Here is a 17,969-nt window from a genome sequence, read left to right as displayed (position 1 = left end):
ACCCACATCTGCCAGGATTAAGGACTTTCCCATGCCAATTTCTTTTGCTCTCTGACCAAAAAAACTACTTTTCTTTATCACTAGCTGCAGCTACACAGGCATGCTTCAGGTCCTCTTCAAATCTCTCTGCAATCTGGCTCCATATTGTTCATTTTCCATGTGCAGAAGCAATAAAGATGAGTGCTACTCAGTTCAACTACTTGTTTACTTTTCTCCCCTTTCCAAATGCTCTTTTCGTTTGCATTTCCTTCCTAAGAAAGCTCTACAGGTCAGCAAGCAATTAAAATGTACACAGGGTCTGTGTTAAAGCTAACATAGCTCCACTTCTCTCTCTCTCCTAAGACCATTCTTCAGGGGCCCAGACAAATATGCTTTGGTTTTTTTTTAACTCTTTTACAATACTTTTTTGGCAGAATTGAAAAATGTGAGTTTAAATATGCATAATTTTTAATTCCTGGATTGCATTATTGGCCATGGACTCACAGAAGACCAAGAGAGTAACTGAGTGATCACCATACAGGAACAAGTTTTGTAGGATTTGCCAGTTTCTATCAGCATTTCATTTAGAGCTTCTCTTAACTAATTTCACCCATATCTGATCTGCTAAAGAAATATGCTCCCTTCAGTTGGACAACAAAGGTGCAGAGGGCCTTTGATTAACTGAAATCAGCATTCATTTTACCTAGTCTGGTACACCCAAATGCAACAAGGTCATTCATAGTTGCAACAGACATCTAGTAACACACTGGGAATTATTTTGATACAACAGAGAGTCCACAGAATTTTCTTTATCCGTGAACATTCTACTGTAGAAATTTGGGCCTGCCTGAGTGTAGCTATGATATATGGGGCAAATAAATGTTAGCAATCAAGATGACCTTGATGGAATGGTGTCATCTCTTGGCAGGGGCATACTTCCTATTGCAAATCTTCATGGAATCTGGAGTATTTGAAAACAGCACAACTCAACCCAAGACAGGTTTAGATGTCCTTGTTCTTTTCACATGTCAGTTTTACTCTATCGGGTGCAGAGAATGACAAAACTGACACTGTCCAAAAACAATGAGAAGCATCGTTTGAGAATGACAAAACTGACACTATCCAAAAACAATGAAGAGCATCTTTTGGGAATATCTACTCCTACTTCAATTTTTCTTAGTTCAGAAGTAAGAACATAAGAAATTGCCATATTGGGTCAGACCAAGAGTCCATCAAGCCCAGCATCCTGTTTCCAACAATGACCAATCCAGGCTACAAATACCCGGCAAGTACCCAAACACTAAGTAGATCCCATGCTACTGATGCCAGTAATAGCAGTGGCTATTCCCTAAGTCAACTTGATTAATAGCAGTTAATGGACTTTTCCTCCAAGAACTTATCCAAACCTTTTTTAAACCCAGCTACACTAACTGCACTAACCACATCCTCTAGCAACAAATTCCAGAGCTTAATTGTGCCTTGAGTGAAAAAGAATTGTCTCTGATTAATTTTAAATGTGCTACTTGCTAACTTCATGGTTTTGCATCCGTCGCTCTCGACGCCCTCACTCTGCCCTCTTTACCTCTGTGGCGACTCCCTCCGGGTCTGATGGACGGTTAGCTGCCGCAGCGTCTCCTTGCCGTCTCTCTCCGGCATCCCAGGACCTGCTCGATGCTGCGAATCCGCCATGTTGCCTGATGATGTAGGTCGAGTGCACGCGCTCCAATTGATGTACCAGCAAGGGCGCGGACCTCGGGGGCGTCCCCCTGAGTTGACGTCATCCGCTTCCAATATAAAAGGTCTCAGTATCCGCTAATGAATCGAGTTAGCAAGGAGAAAGTCTTCGCTTCAAGCGGGGATTGACTTGGACTCGCTTGTCTCTCTACGCTACTCTGCCTCCTCGGATGTACCAGGGGTACCGGCTCCTCAGGGGCCTCGCTCTCTTTTCTTTATTTCAGATAGGAACCTGTACTCGCTCCTCGAGGGCCTTACCCTTTCCAGCTACTGAGCTTCCTTAAGATCTTATGTGAGTTTTGTCATCTAGTTCTGGCTATGAACACAGCATACCCTGTCTACTCACTATCTATAGTTTCTCTACAGCTCAGCTACCCTGGGATCGTTGTTCCAGTACCTGAGGGACTTCAGCCCTGCCAGGCATATCAGCTCACTACTGCCACCTCTGGTGGTTCTACTAACCTGTCTAATAAAAGAATTATCCGTGTCTGTCTCCATACTCAAGCCTAGCCGGTGGTCCTTCTCAGGATATCCTCCAGGGGGCGCAGTCATATGCCATCAGCCCAAGGATCCACCTATCTACATTCCTCTACAGCTGAGTGCCCTCTCCAAGCACTCCGCTGGTAACAGATTGCTATTCCTTCCCCATCAGGAGTCTTCAGCATCAGATCCATAACAGATTGCTAACTCCGGAGTCTAACCCTAACAGATTGCTACTCCTCTCTCTACAGGAGCTGAGCATATCAGATTGCTACTCCTCCTTCCAAAGGAGCCAGTCATAACAGATTGCTAACTCCTCCTTCCACAGGAGCAGATTCATTACAGATTGCTAACTCCTCCTTCCTCAGGAGCAGATTCATAACACATGGAGTGCTCCCTAGTCCTTCTATTATCCAAAAGAGTAAATAACCAATTCACATCTACCCGTTCTAGACCTCTATCATTTCTCCCCTCAGCCAGCTCTTCTCCAAGCTGACCAGCTGTAACCTCTTTAGCCTTTCCTCATAGGGGAGCTGTTCCATCCCCTTTATCATTTTGATCACCCTTCTCTGTACCTTCCCCAGTACATCTATATCTTTTATGAGATGCAAGGACCAGAATTGTACACAGTACTCAAGTTGTGATCTCACCATGCAGTGATACAGAGGCATTATGACATTTTCCGTTTTATTCACCATTCCCTTCCTAATAATTCCTAACATTCTATTTGCTTTTTTGACTGCCACAGCACACTGAGCAGACTATTTCAATGTATTATCCACTAAGATGCCTAGATTTTTTTCCTGGATGGTAACTCCTAATATGGAACCAAACATTGTGTAACTACAACAAGGGTTATTTTTCCCTATATGCAACACCTTGCACTTGTCCACATTAAATTTCATCTGCCATTTGGAAGCCCAATCATCCAGTCTCAAGGTCCTCCAGCAATTTATCACAATCCTCTTGTGATTTAACTACTCTGAATAATTTTGTATCATCTGCAGATTTGATTATCTCACTTGTCGTATTCCTTTCCAGATCATTTATAAATATATTGAAAAGCACTGGTCCAAGTACAGATCCCTGAGGCACTCCACTGTTTACTCTTTACTACTGAGAAAATTAACCATTTAATCCTACTCTCTGGTCCAGTCTTTTAACCAGTTTGTAATCCACGAAAAGACATCGCCTCCTATCCCATGACATTTTAATTTTCTTAGAAGCCTCTTATGCAGGACTTTATCGAATGCCTTCTGAAAATCCAAATACAGTGCATCTACCAGTTCACTTTTATCCACATGTTTATTAACCCCTTCAAAAGAATGAAGATTTGTGAGGCAAGACTTCTCTTGGGTAAATCCATGTTGACTGTGTTCCATTAAACAATATATTTCTATATGCATTGGGATTTTGATCTTTAGAATATTTTCCACTAATTTTCCCAGCCCTGAACTCAGGCTCACTGGTCTATAGTTTCTCAGATCACCCCTGAAGCCCTTTTTACTTCAAAACGTTTTTATTAAGAGTAGGAAAAGAGTAGAAAATCTTTGCAACACAAACAAAGAAAGGCAGCTGGCAGGAAATGCCGCCCACTCATCACATAAGAATAGGCAAAGCTATGCAGAAGTATGACATCAGAACTATGCATAATATCCGTTATGCTCCCCCCCCCCCCCCCCAATGATCTGCAATTCCCAAACATGTCCAGGTGTGATCCTCCTCTGACTTCTCCTTGGGCATTCTCCTCTTCAGCCCTTTAAAAGGGCTCTGATGTCACTTCTGCCTTGCCTTCGCTAGGAGCCAGTCCTCTTGGGAGCTTCTCCTCCTCAGGACTCCTTGTTCCTGCTCCTGCCTGGCATTCCAGTCTTCTTGGGATCCCTCCTCATTCTGTTCTCTTCACTGGATGTTCCGTGTTCCTGTCCTGACGTTCCCCATCTCTGATGTCCAGATGTCTTCAGTGTTCCTGACTTCCTCCGTCTTTGATGTCCAGGTGTCCTCTGTGTCCAGATGCTCTCCATCTCTGTTGTCCAAATGTTTGCCCCTTTCCTGGCAGGCCCTGCTCCCCTCATGGTCCACGACCAGCCGGCTGGCTGTGTAGGGCGCGTAGGGGACAGTGTGGGCTGCAACCAGCCCGGCTAGGCTGTGTAGGGCGCCTGAGGGACCTTGCTCGCTCATCCACCTTCCTCCAGTTATTGGACTCCCTGAGGGGCCGTCGTCATCTGTCCTCCTCTCCGTGCTGCTCTTCATTGAGTGTCCATAAGTGGCGGGAGGCCCTGCGCTCTCTTGAGAGTTCCGGACTTTTACTTCCATGATTTTAGCTTGTCTTGTCCTCAAATGTCCTGGTCCGGCTCCTCCTCTCTATGGACTCTCCTCAGTCCAACTTCTCTGACCTGTTTCGCCGGGTCTATGAAGCTCAGTCCAAGACTGTTGCTGCATAAAGTTGCTCGGATTCTTCTTCATCCTGAGTTTTAGCCTGAGTTCTCGTCTGTTCCAAGCTCCAGTGTCTGAGTCTTCGTCCTGTGCCAAGATGTCTTCGTCTGCCCTTGACCTCTGTCTGGTCTGCCGCTTCTTTCCGTTACCCAGCGGCAGGTCCGAAAGGGCTTGGAGTGGTCAGAGGACCACTCAGAGACCACCATTGCGTTGGTGGCCTCACGGAAGCGTGCAGGTCCGGTGGAGGGTCAGGGCCTCCAGATTCCTCCTGTCTACCCAGAAGGGGCTCGTCTCACCTGCCTCGGCGTTTCCTTGAAGCTCTTCTTCTGGTTCACCGAAGTCCAAGGGCACACCTCCACGCATCCCATCGCTTCCCCGCGCAACAACAAGTTTGATATCATTTGTGCAAGCTAATTAGCAGGTGTAGAATTGTGTGAATAAGATGCCTAATATATTTGCATAAATCTCTTATAAAATAGCAACTTCCATCTGCACCTCTTGGCCCCATTCCATAACGCTCCTAAACACCCCTTTTTTTTGTGCAGGTAAATGTGCACATAAAATTGAAAATGCATGTATATTTTCGCTATTTATAAAATAGCATGTACATGAATACAGAATATATATGCACATATATGCTAATTTTCCGCACGTAACCCCCTTGAAAATTTACTCAATAAGAAATAATGGGAGATACGTGGTAAAGAGAAGCCAACCAGACTATCTACTGCTCTGAACTGGATTAAATCTATTCAGGGAAGAGGCCTCAGTGAGGTGACTATAATCCACATATCTAGATGGCAAACTAGCCAATTGCAAGTAGGAGCAGAGGCAGAACAGAGCCTGATAAAGGAGAGTATAGACAGCTGCCTCCTGATGCTCCAAATAGCTTTTTGTGCTCTTTCAACTATTCTTTTTGGGAGTTTGGAATCATAGCAAACATCAGTCAAATTCACATTATGATATTTGGAAATCCCAATATTTACCCACTATTTGCTACCTGGAGGTTAAATCCACCAAGGGTGAATCAACCTCTATAATTGTGGCATATTCAGTTTTTTATTGGGCAGCCTGTTATTGAAAGCACTCATAAGAATATTTTATTTTCAATCCATTCCTGGTTAACTTTTAAATTAGTGCTTTTCTAATATCATAGTTCCATAGCATGTTGAATAGTAACTAATGATCATCCACAGAAGGTTCATATTAGTACAAAAGATATAACATTCTGACCTAGATACTAGATGTAGCTAGATGGAATGGTCTACAAGTGTTAAGATAAGCAATACCCTATTGTGTTACTAGGCTATTGTTTGATCAAAGGATTTTTTATGTCATAAGTGAATCAGGAAAGCTTCTCCCAAAACTGCTCATTTTCTATGTATTTCAATGTTGTCATGAGCTAGTTATTAATGTACCGATGTATATAGTTTGTATTATTGCTGCTTGTTAGTTTTATTATATTATTTGTTGCTCTGTTTTTGCTACCACTCGGCCTTTTTCTCCTTTGCCCCTTCCCCAGTACCTGTTTTATGTATTTTCCACCTTTAGTTCGGATGTAAACCGGTTTGATGTAACCATGAATGCAGGTATAAAAAAAGTATTGAAATAAATTAATGAATTAAACACAAGAGAATTATTTGCATTTTAGTTCAGGTTTGTATCCTTTGGGGCCCCCGAGATGTACAACAGCTGTAAGGAAGTGAATAGAACACTTCTTCATCCAGCCAGACCAGTCCAAATGAATGGGTTATGCCTAATAGGCTTGCTGACTTCAGCCTGCCAATATTCTCTGTCACCAGCGGATGGTAGGCAAGCTTCCCGTGCTGTGGTCCAAGGCCTGGAAACTATGGCTACTGCTGCAGCGAGGCCTCCTCTCCCCAAAAAAAATGTTCCCAACTATTCTGTTTCTGTGCTCTGCCTGAGCCACCTTCTTTCATTCTTTTCAGTACTATGTGCACACATTTAGCAGGACTGCTACCTCACCACAACACAAAAATAGAAGTAACAGAATTCAAAATGCTTACCGCCACCAGCATAAATCAATACAGCATTCACATTCAGGACAGCAATCTTACAAGATCTGCCTTCTCATGGTAAGCTAGTGCCTCCCTGTTCTCCCCCTGCACCTAAGCTCTTTTTCTTGCTCTCCGGGAACCAGACTTAGAGCTATCTGGATGTGTAAGGTTTTTAAGGTGGACCAGGCTAGATGCTTGGTCCAGCCCTGTTTAAAGAGGATTTTCAGGGACACTCCTTCACTTTCTGAATGCAGGTATGGGCATCCACTCTTATTCAAAGGATAGGTGGATGGTTGTTAGCCTTTTACCAGAGTGGGTCCACATTATTTCAAATCAGTGGGTCTTAGGTGTTATTAGGGATGGCTTTGGAGTTTTCCTGTCCTATTTCAAATATTTTTATAGTTTCCTCTTGTCACTCCATACAGAAAAAGGAGGCTCTTTGGACAACACTCTTGCATCTGCTAAACATAGGGGTGGTGGTTTTGGTTTTGACCTCTCAGTGGAATCAAGGTCGGTACTTAATTTATTTCATGGTACCTTCTTTTCTTAAGCAGTCCTTAAGAAGAGAAGGCTAGAGAAATCCAAGCCTCCAAAGAGGAAAAGAGAAGAGGAGGTCCCTTTCACCCTATTTTGGATCTGAAGCAGGTTAATAAGGCTCTGATGTCCCGCTTCTGTTGTGTTTCGCGGCCGCAGATGGCTGCGGCCGCGATCCCCTACCTCACCCGCGGTGGCGGGGCCACCGCAGCAGCGCCGAGGAAGCCGGGGAAATCAGGCCCATATCGTTCCCGCACCGGCGCAGACCTCCGTGGGGGCTGCTGGCAGGGGAAGCGCCTCTGCTTCCCTCCGCGGCGCCAGCCAGCCTCTCCTCCACAGCCAGGATCCAAGATGGCCGCCATAGGCGCGAGGCCGCGCCCCCTTGCTTGATTTAAAGGGACCTGATCCCTTTAATGATACTCACAGCTTCCAATGATCCAGAGCAGAGGAAGTATATAAGGAGGCTTCCTCTGCTCATTCCTTGACTTGGCAACGTCCTTTGTTCGTCAGGTCTGCTTGCTTCGGTGAGTTCCTTGTGCTTGGACTCTGGCTCCTGTTACGTCTTGTTGTTCCTGGTTCCTGACTTTGGATTGGCTTATGGTGATTCTCTGGTGTGTGACTTCGGACTGGCAAGTGGTGATCCCTCGGTATTTGACTTCGGACTGGTGAGTGACGATCCTCTGGCACTTGACCTTGGACCTCTTCTGGACTGCCATCTCCAAGGGCCCGCCTAAGTCCCAGCGGCCCGGGTCCCTACGGGCTCCTCCTGGGGGGACCGCAGACTTCCAATGGCGAAGACTGTTCCTCTGCTCGTCTCTTCGTCTGCCTCTGCAGTCGCATCTGTCTTCAGTGCCGAGGGTCAACTGGTCTCGTCTTCTGCTCTGCCTCGCCACCCGACGAGAGAGCCTACGGATCTTCCTCAAGGTACACCATCCTCACGCCGGCACAAGGGTTCACAAGCCTGAGCATAACAGCTTCAGGCTGGAGACTTCGAAAAGGTGCTAAGATCCAGCTTGCTATGCATCCTCCCTGCCATCGGAGGTCCCCATGGAGTTACACCTACTCTCACTCTAGCCATAATCTCCATGGGTTCATGACTCAGCAGGGCTTGGCCTATTTAGTCCTGCTTCTTGCAATACTTGATGCCTTGTCGTCGAGTCTTCTTGGCTCCCTGCTTGGCCCTGTTCTACCTTGTCTTGCTCTGTGGCCTCTGGGTCTTCCAGCTCTGTCTTGCCTATTCCTGTGGCCTCTGGGCCTTCCAGCCTTGCCTTGCCTAGCCTGTAGCCTCCAGGTCTCCTAGTATCTCCCCGTCAGGCCTTCAGGCCTTATGTTAGTGGCCTTCGGGCCTTCAGTACTGCTGCCTTTGGACCTCTCTGTTCCTTGTTCTCTTCTGTCTTGTCCCAGTCCTATCCTTGACTGCCTTGTATAGTCTTGTCCTACCCTACCTAGTCCTGTTCTTGGTATCCATTCCCTGTATTGCCAGTGCTTTGCCTTGTTCCAGTCTGCCCAGCCTGTCCAACCTAATTCCATGTGTGCCCAGCCTTTGTCTCCAGTCCTGTCTTGCCTCAGTATTTAGTCCTGCATTACCTCAATATCTAGTTCTTGTCTCCAGCTTGTGTCTCCAAATTCCAGCCTGCACCTTGGTCCCAACTTCAGTTTGTCCTGCCGGCCAACGGAACCAAAGGGCTCAACGTGCAAGGAAGTGGCTGGTTCAGGCGGAAGATCCCCTCTGCCCTGCCTTGAAGTTCTGTGCTGCCCCAGTGAGAGTTCCCCAGCTCTAGCTGGACCCTCAGTTATGCAAGATTATAGTAGTGGTGTGAGAAAAAGAATTCTTAACAATGCTAGTGTTGCGCCCGGTCGCAGACGGCTGCGATCTTTGCTGCTCACCTCTTTTCCCTGCTACAACGATTCTCAAGGCCATGGTGGCCTCAGCCTGCAAACGCCGCCTTCCTCGGCATCCCCGGGACAGCGTGAGCAATCCTGTCCACCCATCTTGAGTCGGGGATTACTTAGGTCATGCGTGCGCGCCAGGCCCTCTCTTATTGACGTCATGGCGGGAACCTTGGGAGCGTCCTCTCCACATGACGTCACCCGCTTGATGTATTTAACCCAGCCAGCCTAAGCTTCCTATGAGTTAGCAAGGACTTCCTTCCTGCTTACTCCACTCCATTCGGAGACGCTTCGCTTTACTACTTCCTGAACTAGAACACCTTAGGTACCCGCTCCTCGGGGGCCTTGCTACATTCTGGCCATCCGCTCCTCGGAGGGCCATCCTGCCTGAAGATTCTTATCTTCCTGATTCAGGACATCGTGAGTTTAGCCTACTGAATTCTACTTCTGCTTCTACCTCCTAGCTGAAGGATCCACCCCGTGCCTTGGGCCACTACCGTGATTCCAGCTACCCTTCTACACTCCGGAGTAAATACTATCTTCTACTTCGCTCTGCTGACCTTCTGCACCGCTCTGGACTTCTACCTGCTGATCCTTGGCATACCCCGCGCTGCGGGCCACTACCGTATCCCTCCAGAGAGTTACCATCAGGAGAAGACTTCCCTGGTGTACCCCACTCTGGGGGCCACTATCGGGGATATCTGCATTGAGCTGCTTTACTATTTTGGACAGTATCTTCTCTCCATGCTGTGGGTATTTCCCACGATTCCAGTACAATAAAGCCTATCTCATCTGTGTCCGTCTCTACTGAGGCCCCGCCTACCGCAGTGAGTCCCCACAGGGCTCCTCCCTGTGGGTGGAACCAACTCTCACTACGGTCCAGGGTCCACAACCACAGCAGATTATAACAATTAGATCTGATAGACGCATATCTGCAGATCCCGATAAAGGAAAGTAAAGGTTTGCCTGGTTCCAAAGGTTATTTCACTGTTTCATCTTAACAATAATAGTTCTCCCTACCTTTCAAAAGAATTTGTGAGAAGAAGAATATAGTGGTATTTATATTTATAGGTCACTAATAGTTTCAGAACCATGGATTGTCTCTTTTTTCTGCTAGTGGTTCTAGGAAGGGCAGAGCAGCTTTGAAGGCTTTAATAGCTCATTGGATTATGACAAGATAGGGACAATTTACATATCGAAAGGCTTGTTGCTTCCCAAAAAACAGAGTACACACTGTACTAAAGTGCAGGTAGCTACACAGACAGAACTTTGCTTGCTGTCACCATTGGAGATTTGCAGAGTGGCAACCTGGTCTTCCTTGCATACTTTTTTGAAGGCACTGTTATCTTGACCTTTGAGCCAGGGAAGAGGCTTTATTTGATTTCTAAGTCTTGAAAGTGGGATTGGCAGTATCCCACCCAGTAGAGGGATAGCTCGGGTACATTTCATGCATCTGACCTTGTCTGGCTGGATGAAAAGAAAGAAGAAATTAATTTTTATCTGATAATTTCCTTTTCTGCAGTCCAGGAGCCTCCCTATTCTGCAAAGTGTATAATATCCTACTTTCTTTTCCAATAACTGCTCATGAGCACTAGTCAGCATGTTAGATATTAAGGTGATAAACCTCATTAAGGAATGTGGGATTAGTCTATTCTGTTTCATGTTTCTGTTTTTTGTTCTCCCTTAAAAACCCTCTGCTTTTTGTTACAGGAATGAGGGAAAGGTTTAGTGTGTTAAAATGTTTATCTTAGCTTGTTACATAGAATACTGGCAGGCTGAGATCAACACAGGATCCTATATAGGGTGACATTAGCTAGCCTGTTAGTCTCTGCCTCCATCATCTGGCAAAGAGGCATAGCTCACACATCTGTTACGATCAGAGGTGTGGACCTTTGGTCCAGCGATGTCCGATTAGGCCACCGTCGGTAGGCGAGGCCGATCCTCGGGATTGCAGGTAGGACTGAAGAAGATCTGGATGCAGGCGCCTCCTGCTGGTCATGTAGTCCAGATGCTGGCGCCTCCAGCAGGTCGAGAAAACAGTAGCTGACGCCTTCAGCTGGTCAAAGAGCCAACCCCGAGGATCCCTCAGAAGTCCAGTCCAGGAGTCGAGAACTAGAGATATCCACAGCCAGTCCAGGGGTCGAGAGCCAGAAAAGTCCGCAGCCAGTCCAGGGGTCGAGAGCCAGAGATGTCCGCAGTCAGTCCAGGGATCGAGAGCCAGAGAGTATCGTCGCCAAGCCAGGGATCGATAGCCAGGAGAAACGTCAGCCGGTCCAGGAATCAAGCACAGGGAAATCAATCAGGAACCAGGAACAAGAACAAATTCAGGAGCCAAGAAGTCAAGGTAAGGTCTGAGGGTACAGACCTTGCCTTAAATGGTCTCCAGCCAAATTGGATGCAGCAGGAAGGGACCAGCCCACTTCCTGTGAGTGTTTCTTTAAATTACAAGTCATATATCTACATCAGAGGAACACTCGGCAATATTATAATGCCACCATGATTTTTTATTTAATTTTTAATTTTTTAAACCTTTGTACATACGTAAATTACCCCTAAATGTGGACCATATGCATATATATAAAAATTTTTATAAAACATATCATATTACATCATATCTCATTTATCTCATTTATCCATAATACCATTCACACCACTCATTCATAAAGTACATATACAGTGCATCCCGATTCCCTTCTAAAACATATATATATAATAAATATACATATACAAACTTGCCCCAAATTTAACTTTTTGAAGTCATCATTTTCAAAAGATCCATTAACATTTTTATGCTGTTCCCTATGAATGAGTGGTGTGAATGGTATTATGGATAAATGAGATAAATGAGATATGATGTAATATGATATGTTTTATAAAATTTTTAGTCATAACACATCTGGGCTAGTCTGGCTGGATTCAAGGAAAGGAAATTACCAGGTAATAATTAATTTCTCCTTTTGTTACAAACATTAATTTTAGAAAACAATATAATGAATTAACACATTTGCTTGTACATATGTTCCAAGGGTTCTGGATATAAAGCAACTCTTTTGTGGGATGGTACCATTAGAACCAGCAGCAGCAAAATTTTCCGCAGCCCTGTTCAGTGGATCAAAGCACTCTTAGGAGATGAAATTTCTGTCAGCTGGAAATATGTATTGAACAAGGTATGATTTTCTATTTTCTTTTGATCTAGAAGTTTCCTCCTTCTCTCTGGGTTTCCAGTTCAGTCAGTCTCTACTAGGGCTATAGTGCCATGAGCACCTAACTTGGTTAACCCCATTTTTAATCCTCTCCCCACTCCCATCTACATTACTTCCATTCCCTGTCTTGTTAATTTAGCTGGTAATGCTTTTAGGTTATACATTATGACACCCGTTCATTAGAAGCTTTTAGTTGTCTTTATTTCTACATGTGAAACATGGTGTCAGAACAATCTAAACCTGCATTGTGTCCCTATGTCTGAAGTAGAGAGTTTCTAGAATGCAATGGACCAAGGAACTATGAGGTGAAGGGAAGGTTTGTAGTGATACTATTCTGCTTAGGACTGAATTTGTCCTACTATGGGCGTTGCAGCATGAGAATGTTTCTGTATCATGGCAGCTGCTAATAACATTCTGATCCCCAAAGGAATGAGAGATAATGGCGACTAAAGTAGAAATTAGAAATATTTCCGGGCAGAATTTGAAGACTACTCTTTAGTTGCAGGAGTAAAAGAGAAGTCTGCTGAAGTGCAAACAGCTACATTGAGAAGGGTAATGGGTACTGAATGCCATGGTTTTAAGAAAATGTGAAACTCGATGAAAAACAGAGAAAGGATACAAAAGCAATTCTAGATGCATTGGAAGCCTATTTCAGGCCTGCAAAAACATTGTAATATATGTAGGGATTTTCATTTTTTCATGTGAGTTTAGCAATACTTACAACAAGAACAAAAATGGAGCGTCAATTTTTTCCATTGATTACTGGGCAAAATAAAATAAAAACTGAAAACAAAGATCCCGAAATATATGAAAGATAAATATATTGCTGCACTCAAGAGGAAGGTGAATCCATTGACAACTTTATTTCTTTCTTTTTTTTATTCTTTATTTATATGAATTTTCTAATATATCACATAAATTATGATTTACAGATATACAAAAAAATGGTTTGATAATGAAGAAATAATTACATAACATGTTTTAAGATAATGTTAACAATCAATCCTATTTCCATTTCAAAACAACCTTGAGAGGAATGTGTGATATCTGAAAATTAGGGAGATTAATACTTTATACATTCCTAATATAACAGGGCTAATACAGAAGCCTACATTATCCTTATTTTATATTTAATCTTTAGACACAGGGGATGAAGTTGTTAACTTCCGTTGTTCTAGGAAATTTTTTAAAAGCTTGGGTATGAAAAAAATATATACGGTACTTCATCTTGCTTTTTAATTAAACATTTACACGGAAATCTCAAAACAAAAGAACAACCCAAAGCAATCACTTCTTGGCGAAAACCCAGAAAGGATTTCCGCCTTACCTGCGTGGATGCAGCTAGATCTGGGAAAACTTTAATCATTTTTCCCAGGTGATTGACGGGGTATTTGCCAAAATGTTTATTCATAACTAGGTTAATATCATTTAAAGATGAAAACGTTACCAGCAAAGTACCCTTATCAATCACTTGGGCTGAAGAATCCTCAAGACAATTTGTTAAATCTCCCTGAAACATTTGATCTGATCCTTGTAACATTACATTCCTAGGTTTAGGTAAAAATAGCAGTTGGTTACTACAGGAGACTCATCTGTTACAAAACCAAGGTTTTCAGTAAGAAACTTTTTCAAGGAAATTAAGGGACCTTCTCCAATTATCCTGGGGAAGTTTAAAAATCTTAAATTTAAACGCTTGGTGTTATTTTCAAGAGATTCAATTCTCCGTGTAATATTGTCTCTATCTTTAACCACTGCTAAATGAATAATTATAATCCCTCTAACTAAACCCTTAACCAGTCTTTAAAAAAAAATATTCAAATAGATGAAAGGTTCTTTATGCATCAGCATAGTATACATATACTAAACCCTCTTTGGAAAGTAAAAATGGAAAGACTTAATTATAGGCACTTAGGCAAATAAATATAGCGGGGATTTTTTGGTTTTTTTTTTTATTTGTGCCTCAGCTTTCACAATATTTCTTAAAGCTTAAGAAATACCTTTTAAATCAATATAGGATCCTCAGCCTCCTAAATGATTCCTTTACTTTCAGACAGTTACAGCAACTTAACAGAGGTCCTGCTTTCCTAGCAGCCAGGTTTAAATTCAACCTGCTTCAGAGAGGAAATCAATTAGCCCACTGTCAGTTCAAAACCAACAAACTTCTTACAAAAGTTTCTTAGGGCTAATGAAATTCCTTTTAAATCAATATAGGATCCTTAGATTCCTAAATGATTCCTTTTAAATTCAGATGGTAACAACAGCTTAACAGTGGTCTGTTTTCTTAGTAGCCAGGGTTAAGTTCAACCAGTTCAGATAGGAGGTTTGTTACAATAACTAGCCACTGTCAGCTTAAAACTAACAAAACTTCAACAAAAATTTTTTTCCTTTCTTTTCTTTTAAGAGTACATATCACAATCACACGCTAGAGCCAAACTCCCACGGGGCTTTCTAAGTTAACTAAGACTCTCATTCATACACTCACCCCTTTACACTCTCAGACTGTCATTAAAAAAAACTCACAAAAATGCCTTTGAGAGAGAGGATCTTCCTATACACAACCTCTCTCTCTCTCAAGGCTTCCCACCCACTCACTGTTTAACTGTCACACTTGGACAGTGACCCTGTGACAGCCACATCCATACAGAACCTCCATTCATACACACCTAAACTTGCCCTCTTTATTCCCCCTTATCTCTTTTTAGCACTTTTCTTTTTTTTTTTTAATTTCTTTTCCCTCCTTTGCTTTTCCCCTTACATCAATTTCCCAGCCTGAGATCCAGGGAATTACATTTTTTTTTTATTTTAACCCTTATGGGTTACAGAAAGGCAAATGATAAAATCAAAAATATTTATCTTGCAAATGGCTACCATTTTAACCAGGACTAGGTGTCTCAGCCATCATCTCATAGGAAGTAGGACCCAAAGCTGATGTAGCCGTCCCTTTAAAACGTAGTGGACGTGAACATGAAACAATGACATCACTGAAAACCCTATAATGCAAATAAGGTTTATCAGATAAATGCAGTTTTTTTTAACTTAAAAGATATAGATTTAAACTAACATTGAAAAATTTTAGTTATTCTAATATTGGCTGGGTAAATGTAATATCAGGATATGCTAGACAGGTAATGATTTAGGATGGAATAAATGATTGTTTCATGGAGCAATTGATTCAGGAACTGATGAGAGAGGGAGCTATTTTAGATCTAATTCTTAGCGGAATGCAGGATTTGGTGAGAGATGTAACGGTGGTAGGATCACTTGGCATGGAGCAATTGATTCAGGAACTGATGAGAGAGGGAGCTATTTTAGATCTAATTCTTAGCGGAATGCAGGATTTGGTGTGAGATGTAACGGTGGTAGGATCACTTGGCAATAGTGATCATAACATGATCCAATTTAAATTAATGACTGGAAGGGGGACAATAAGTAAATATACAGTTCTAGCACTAAACGTTTAAAAGGGAGACTTTGATAAAATGAGGACGATAATTGGAAAAAAAACTGAAAGGTGTAGTTAAAATAGTTGAGTGTGCAGCAGGTATGAAGATTGTTTAAAACTACCATCTTAGAAGCTCAGTCCATATGTATTCCATGCATTACGAAAAATGCAAGGAAGGCCAAATGCCTGCTGGCTTGATTAAAAGTTGAAGTGAAAGAGGCTATTTTATCCAAAAAAAATTCAAAATTGGAAGAATCCATCTGAAAAAAATAGACTGATAAGATAGGCTAAGAAAGAATTTGAAAAGAAGTTGGCTGTAGAGACAAAAACTCATAAAAGTTTTTAAAAATATATCCAAAGCAGGAAACCTGTGACAGAATAGGTTGGACCATTAGATGATTGAAGGGTTAAAGCGGCACTTAGGGAAGATAAGGCCATTGTGGAAGAACTAAATGAATTATTTGTTTCGGTGTTTACTACAGAAGATATTTTGGAGATACCTATTCCACAGATAGTTTTTAAGAATGATGATTCAGACAAACTGAACCAAATCACAGTGAACTTGGAAGATGTAGTAGGCCAGATTGACATACTGAAGAGTAGCAAATCTCCAGATGGTATGCATGCCAGAGTTCTGAAAGAACTCAAAAAATGAAATTTCGGGTCTATTACTAGTTAACTTGTAACCTATCATTAAATTTTCCATTGTACCTGAAGACTGGAAGGCGGCCATTGTAACCCTGATGTTTAAAAATGGCTCCAGAGGTGAGCAGTGAAACTATAGAATGGTGAGCTTGACTTCAGTGCCAGGAAAAATCATGGAAATTATTCTAAAAAACAAAATCACGGAACATCTTCCAAATCTCAAGATCCATCAGTCATCATTGCAGAAGATGACTTAGAAATTAAGATCAAAGAGATTCTGGATGTTCGTAGCAGAGGCAAGACTTTTGAATACCATCTGATTTGGGAAGGCTTCGGCCCCGATTTAATCACTCAGACCTATAACTTGGACAAAGAAATGCTTCATCAGTTTCACCTCGCGCATCCTTCTAAACCTAAGCCTGGTACCCGAAGAGGAGATCGCCCTTTGAAGGGGGGTACTGTTGCGTCCATCGCTGCTCGACACCCTCACTCTGCCCTCTTTACCTCTGTAGCAACTCCTTCCGGGTCTGATGGACGGTTGGCTGCCACGGCGTCTCCATGCCGTCTCCCTCCAGCGTCCCCGGACCAGCTCGATGCTGCAGATCTGCCATGTTGCCTGAAGACTTAGGACGCGCACGAGCACTCTGATTGATGTACCAGCAAGGGAGCGAACCTCAGGGGCGTCCCCCTGAGATGACATCATCTGCTTCCAATATATAAGGTCTCAGTATACTCTAGCTAATTGAGTTAGCAAGGGGAAGTCTTCGCTACCTAAGCGGGGATTGACATAAGACTCGCTTGTCTTTCTAAGCTACTTTGCTTCCTCGGACTTACCAGGGGTACCCGCTCCTCGGGGGCCTCGCTCTTTTTTCTCTATTTCAGATTACAGATAGGAACCGGTACTCGCTCCTCGAGGGCCCATGTTCCTGGGCACTCTGAAGATTCTCTACTGCCTAGAAGCTATTGCAGATACAAACATTTGTGAGTTACCATCGTTCTCTCAGAGCTTTCCCTGGAACCAGGTACTCGCTCCTCGAGGGCCTAACCCTTTGCAGCTCCTGAGCTTCCTTGAGACCTTATGTGAGTTTTGTCATCTAGTTCTGTTAATGAACACAGCATATAATATAAATAAATATATATATATATATATATATATATATATATATAAATATATATATATATATATATATATATATATATATATATATAATATAATATAAAACAGCATAAAATTATTTCATTATTGACGTTTAAATGTATTAGACTAAGGAATTTTACTTCCTGCTTATTCTGTTTCATTGTAAACCGGTTTGATATGCATTTTATGCAGGAAAATCGGTATAAAAAAAACTAAAAATAAATAAATAAATAAATATCCTGCCTACTCACTATCTATAGTTTCTCAACAGCTCAGCCAACCCTGGGATCACTGTTCCAGTACCTGAGGGACTTCAGCCTGCCGGGCATATCAGCTCACTACTGCCACCTCTGGTGGTTCTTCAAACCTGTTTAATAAAAGAATTATCTGTGTCTGTCTCCATACTCAAGCCTAGCCGGTGGTCCCTCTCAGGATATCCTCCTGGGGGCGTAGTCATCTGCCACCGGCCCAAG

General features: G+C 42.9%; 1 protein-coding gene across 1 annotated transcript in view; it reads left to right on the top strand.

Annotated features, from left to right (window-relative positions):
- ANKRD31 (ankyrin repeat domain 31) overlaps window positions 1-17,969 on the top strand; it is a 70,269-nt gene that overhangs the window by 10,726 nt on the left and 41,574 nt on the right. Inside the window, exon 2 of the mRNA XM_029619094.1 lies at window positions 12,095-12,235. Within this exon, the coding sequence (XP_029474954.1) occupies window positions 12,095-12,235 (141 nt within the window). The remainder of the gene's footprint in view (window positions 1-12,094; window positions 12,236-17,969) is intronic.

This window comes from Rhinatrema bivittatum, chromosome 1 (genome assembly GCF_901001135.1).
Source record: "Rhinatrema bivittatum chromosome 1, aRhiBiv1.1, whole genome shotgun sequence".
NCBI classification, from domain to species: domain Eukaryota; kingdom Metazoa; phylum Chordata; class Amphibia; order Gymnophiona; family Rhinatrematidae; genus Rhinatrema; species Rhinatrema bivittatum.
Note: the sequence above shows the minus strand (reverse complement) of the source record. Positions and strands in the feature narration are given on the sequence as shown.